A 5,053-nucleotide genomic window follows, 5' to 3' on the forward strand; every position below is an offset into this window, starting at 1 on the left:
CATGGGGGCACAGGCCCATCAGCGCCAACGCTCCTCCACAGCAGTGATCTGATTGGCCGGCAGCCCAGGGGGCGGGGTTACCTTCAGGAAGCGATGCAGCAGGAAGGTGAACCAGTTGGTCAGCATCTTCTCAGCAACAGACTCTGTTCTAAACAGACAGAGGTCAAAGGTCACATAGGAACCGACGTGGTGTGGTGCTGTGGGTGCCAGAGCGAACCTCCTGAGGAGCAGCTTGGGGTGGTTCCGGTTCTCCAGGTTCTTCTCTATCAGATCCGCCAGCAGCTGCTTCAGCACCACCGTGGCGTACTCCATCCGACCCTGAGGAGACAGGTTGGAGGTCACAGGTCAGAATCATAGTCTGGGATTGAACTATGTACGGTGTCCCTCAGGGTTCTGTGCTCGGTCCTCTGTGGTTCAGCTAGTGTTGCAGTACCTGAGACCGGTCTTGGTCTCAAGACTACTTCTTGATGGTCTCGTCGTTGACGACTCTGGATTTTATTTCAAGACCACAACTGTGGAAATATCACTGAATCGCCACCATCAATAACCGTAACCCTAAATCTTTGTTTTCACTGGATGCAAAACATACCGATTAAACTCCAAGCAATAAAGCGACTTACTAATTACCTGTTTGTGTTTCCGCCGCCCCCCTCTAACTCGCTCGCGGCGCTCTGAGACATGGCAGTTTGTCTCGGAGCGGCAGAAGATGTCAGTCTAATCGTCGGTAATAAAGTTTCCTACGTAAATCATAAGATCATGACGACATGTGAATTAAGCAGCGCTTCGCTTTCAGACGGTGGGACTACGTCCAACTTTTGTTGTCACTCAGAGAAAGTTACTCTCTGTGAGGTGATGCTAGCTAAGCTAGCTGTACACGGACATGTTGCGTTTGCGATGATAAATGCCGCCACTTCCTGCGCTTGTTGTTGACAGACGTGCTGCACATGTGCGACGATGCTGTGACAAAGTCTGTAATATGTGATGTGACTCACGAACAATCCGATTCTTCTGAACGGCTCTTCACTGTAAACGACAGGACTGGAGTCTCACTGAGAGCCGTTCTTTGTTGTAATGCTCTGGTTCACTGCAGTAGTTATTATTATTCTATTTTATTAAATATATCCATCCATTTTCTAACACCCTGGTCCCTCAGTGGGTCAGTAGGAGCTGCTGCCTCTCCAGCCAACGTTCCAGGCGAGAGGGGGGGTCACCTGGACGGGTCACCTGGACGGGTCACCTGGACGGGTAGCCAGTCTGCCGCATTATTAAATATATATATTTGAATAAATAAAATACAGGAACATAAGATCACACAAAGAGAATGTTCATTGCTCTGATTATTGTTGTCACCCATCATCTGTGTGCCGCCTGGTTTCATGCAGGAGCAGACAGACAACAGTCACGTTCTCCTTGTGCCTGGTTATTTCTTGCTAGTTGCTCCTTGGTCAGTGTTCATGGTTGACGATAAACTGTTAGTGCATTGCCATGGTTGCTGTGTTTAATGATTCAGACAGTGGTGGTTTCTGACATGGGCCATATGGGCAACCACCCAGGGCGTTATATTGTTAGGGGCGACCTGAAACCTCTCCAGATTGTGGCACAGAGATGGAAGCAAAGCAGAAGAAAGAAGAGTTTGAATTGATTATTATTTATTTCCCGGGCCTTTGGGGCCTCTGGGCCGGTCCCAGACTTTCAGGTCGGTACCTGCAGAGCGGCCATCAGCAGGGAGGCGACGTTCCCTCGGTCCCGCATGGAGAAGGACCTCTGGGCCTCCAGCGTGTGGATGAAGCTGAGCAGGAACATCTTGTTGTTGAGCAGCTGGCTGAAGAGACGCAGAGCTTTCTCCACGTTGGCAGGAGACTGCAGGGAGAGAGGAGCGTTACCGGCCGGGTTCTGGTCGTGACCGTCTGGGGTCCGAGGCTCGGAGGAAGTGTGGGTTTGGGCCGAACCGGCGGTCATACGTACATCGAGCTCCTTGAGCACCGGGTGCTCCTCTATGCCGGGGAACATGACCCTCATGGTGTAGGTCCGATACTCCAGGAAGGGGATCTTGACTCCGTCCATGTCGTTGGTCAGCTCCTGGATGTCGGTCTGCAGCTCGGCGAAGGCTGCAGGACGGACAGGAAGTTATATTCACGAGCGGACCGAGGGCGGTGGAGCCAAGCGACCACCCACCTTCTTTGCACTCTAGCGCCACCCGGCTCTCCAAGTTGTCCATCTGCAGCTGCAGGCGCTTCAGCGTCCGGTCGGCGTCTCGGGTCTTCCTCTTGTAGGCGATGAGCACGGCGATGATGGCGATGAGCAGAACGCCGCCGCCCGCGCCGATGCCGATGATGGCGGGCAGCGTCAGCGCGTTGTCGGAGTAAATGTGGAGAATCCCCGGGAAGTACTCCAGGCCGCCCACCTGGATCTACAGGAGGACAGGCAGGTTAGGGTCAAGGGTCATGTGACCAGAGGTTTGGCCAGAAAAAAAGGCCTTTAATTCATTTTATGGAAATATTTTAAATAAATGTTTTCTCTTTTTATTGGCTCTAGTGCCTTTATTTGATAGCGAATTGAAAGACGGTAACGAGAGACGGGGAGGGCATGTGGCAAAGGTCGCCAGACGGGAATCGAACCATCGACTGAGGCCTCCATATGTGCAGTGTGCTGAACCCCCGCGCTGCCACAAATTATGTTGCTAAACATAATTTTGTTCAAAGTATTAATAATATATATTGATGTACATGTAAATATTCCATGATATACATGAACATTACATTTATGTTATTATTATTATACCCATAAGAATATTTCTTAGTTATGTTACGTATATTTTCAGTTAATAACAAAAAAAAAAATCACTCATGCAATAAGGAGACAAAAAGAAACAACATTAAAAACAATAAATAGAACTAAATATAAATATGCTGTTTGCTTCATTAAATTCTGTTTGGATAAAATTTAACAAATTCATAATTAATGGCTTATGAAAGATTGACAGAGTTTTACAGTTTATAAAGCACACACACACACACACACACACACACACACACACACACACACACACACACACACACACACACACACTCCGCTCCAGCTGGTGTTCAGGTGAGTCTTCATCTCAGCTCTGATTAAAGTGTTTCCTGTTTGCAGAGTGAATATTGATCCAGTTTGAACAAACTGATGAATTAATATCTGATGTTTAMTAATCAATGATGTTAGTAATGTATCAATAGCTGCCAGTGACGCCTGACTTCAGGTTCAGAATCTGGAATCTGTAGCTCTATAATAATTACAGTGGTTATCTAGATCTTATTGAGACGCTGAAGCTGCGTTTCATCATCTTATGCAGAATTCATCTGGCAAGGTTCTGACATCATAGCAATTAGCTTCATTAGCACCAATTAGCTTCATTAACTCCAATTAGAACCAATTAGCTTCATTAACTCCAATTAGAACCAATTAGCTACAGCGGCTTCAATTAGCTACATTGGCACAAATTAGCTTCATTAGCTCAAATTAGCATTAATTAGCTACATTAGCTCCAATTAGCTTCATTAGCTCCAATTACCTTCCTTTGGTTCAATTAGCACTAATTAGCTCCAATTAGCTTCATTAGCTCAAATTAGCTTCATTAGCTCAAATTAGCTTCTTTTGGTTCAATTAGCACTAATTAGCAACATTAGCTCCAATTAGCTTAATTAGCTCAAATTAGCTTCCTTCGGTTCAATTAGCACTAATTAGCTATATTAGCTCAAATTAGCTTGATTAGCTCAAATTAGCTTCCTTTGGTTCAATTAGTACTAATTAGCTACATTAGCTCCAATTAGCTACATTAGCTCCAATTAGCTTCATTAACTCAAATTATCTTCCTTTGGTTCAATTAGCACTAATTAGCTTCATTAGCTCAAATTAACTTCCTTTGGTTCAATTGGCACCAACTATCTTCATTAGCTCCAATTAGCCTCACTTGTGGCTGCAGCTAATGACCTTCACCTTTACAGCTCCCTCCTCCTCCTCCTTCGATGAAGGGCCGACCTGCTTCACGCAGCCGGTCGGGTCCTGACTGTGAAATGTTCAGAGATTTTGCGTGGCAGAGAATCCGATGTGGCGCGACATTTCAGGCTAAACTCAACATGGATCGTGTGTAAATGATGATGGTTGGTTAGCGTCTGCAGATCTTCATCCTGGAGCTCCAAACTGGTCCACAGAGGGAAACCAGTAGGAGCCGTGAGGAACCGGTCCCTGTTCAAAGAGAACTGGTCCCAACTGGACCTGCGACGGGTCAGGAACGTTCCCAAAAGCTCCAGATGGGCCAGTCTGGACGGAACCGCACTGTGCCCATATGGACTGTCCCGTGTGGGGACAGTCGGTCCTTGTCCTGAGTGGACCAATCAGAACCCGTCAGGACTCACCACGACCCGCTGCTCCCCGGTCAGGTCCGGCGAGTCGCAGAGCAGCTGGTTCTCGGAGACGGTGAGCAGGCAGGGCGAATCTCCGATGAGGACGGTGTAGTTCAGCCGGGCGTTGCCGGGCGCCGCCGGGATCAGGTTCTTCCCCTGGAACCAGAACACACCTGGTGAGCCACAGGTAAGCCCTGCCACGCCACGCGCGTCGCTCCTGTGACCTCTGACCTTCAGGATGATGGGGGAGCCCGGCTTGACCTCCAGGATCCCGGCGGGGCCGAGCGGGTCAAAGGTCGGGTTGGGGTAGTGGGTAAAAGGGGTGGAGTTCAGGACCAGCAGAGACGACACCTGGACAGGTGGAGGAGAGAGAGAGCTGGCATGGAGTCCACACACAGAACCCGGTCGGAACCAGGCCAGAAACACATCAGAACCCAGCCGGTACCTGGTCCAAGATGAAGCCGAACTCATCGGGCCGCAGCGCCCCCTCCGGCGGGTCGGGCTTGTTGAAGACGAGGCCGGGAGCGAGGCAGGTCATAGTGCTGTTGTTGACCACGGTGCAGTACTGCGGAGGAAGAGGAGGATGAAGAGGACCGAGAGGAAGAAGGATGAAGAGGAGGATGAAGAGGACCGAGAGGAAGAAGGATGAAGAGGAGGATGAAGAGGAC

At 49.0% G+C, this 5,053-nt stretch overlaps 1 protein-coding gene across 1 annotated transcript in view; it reads right to left on the bottom strand.

The window, feature by feature from the left end:
- The window catches only part of plxna3 (plexin A3), a 58,904-nt gene that overhangs the window by 13,056 nt on the left and 40,795 nt on the right, over window positions 1-5,053 (bottom strand). Inside the window, 8 exon segments of the mRNA XM_008402733.2 lie at window positions 82-148; window positions 218-318; window positions 1,705-1,860; window positions 1,966-2,108; window positions 2,176-2,410; window positions 4,398-4,541; window positions 4,617-4,736; window positions 4,831-4,950. Of these exon segments, the coding sequence (XP_008400955.2) occupies window positions 82-148; window positions 218-318; window positions 1,705-1,860; window positions 1,966-2,108; window positions 2,176-2,410; window positions 4,398-4,541; window positions 4,617-4,736; window positions 4,831-4,950 (1,086 nt within the window).

This window comes from Poecilia reticulata, unplaced genomic scaffold (genome assembly GCF_000633615.1).
Source record: "Poecilia reticulata strain Guanapo unplaced genomic scaffold, Guppy_female_1.0+MT scaffold_253, whole genome shotgun sequence".
Taxonomy (NCBI): domain Eukaryota; kingdom Metazoa; phylum Chordata; class Actinopteri; order Cyprinodontiformes; family Poeciliidae; genus Poecilia; species Poecilia reticulata.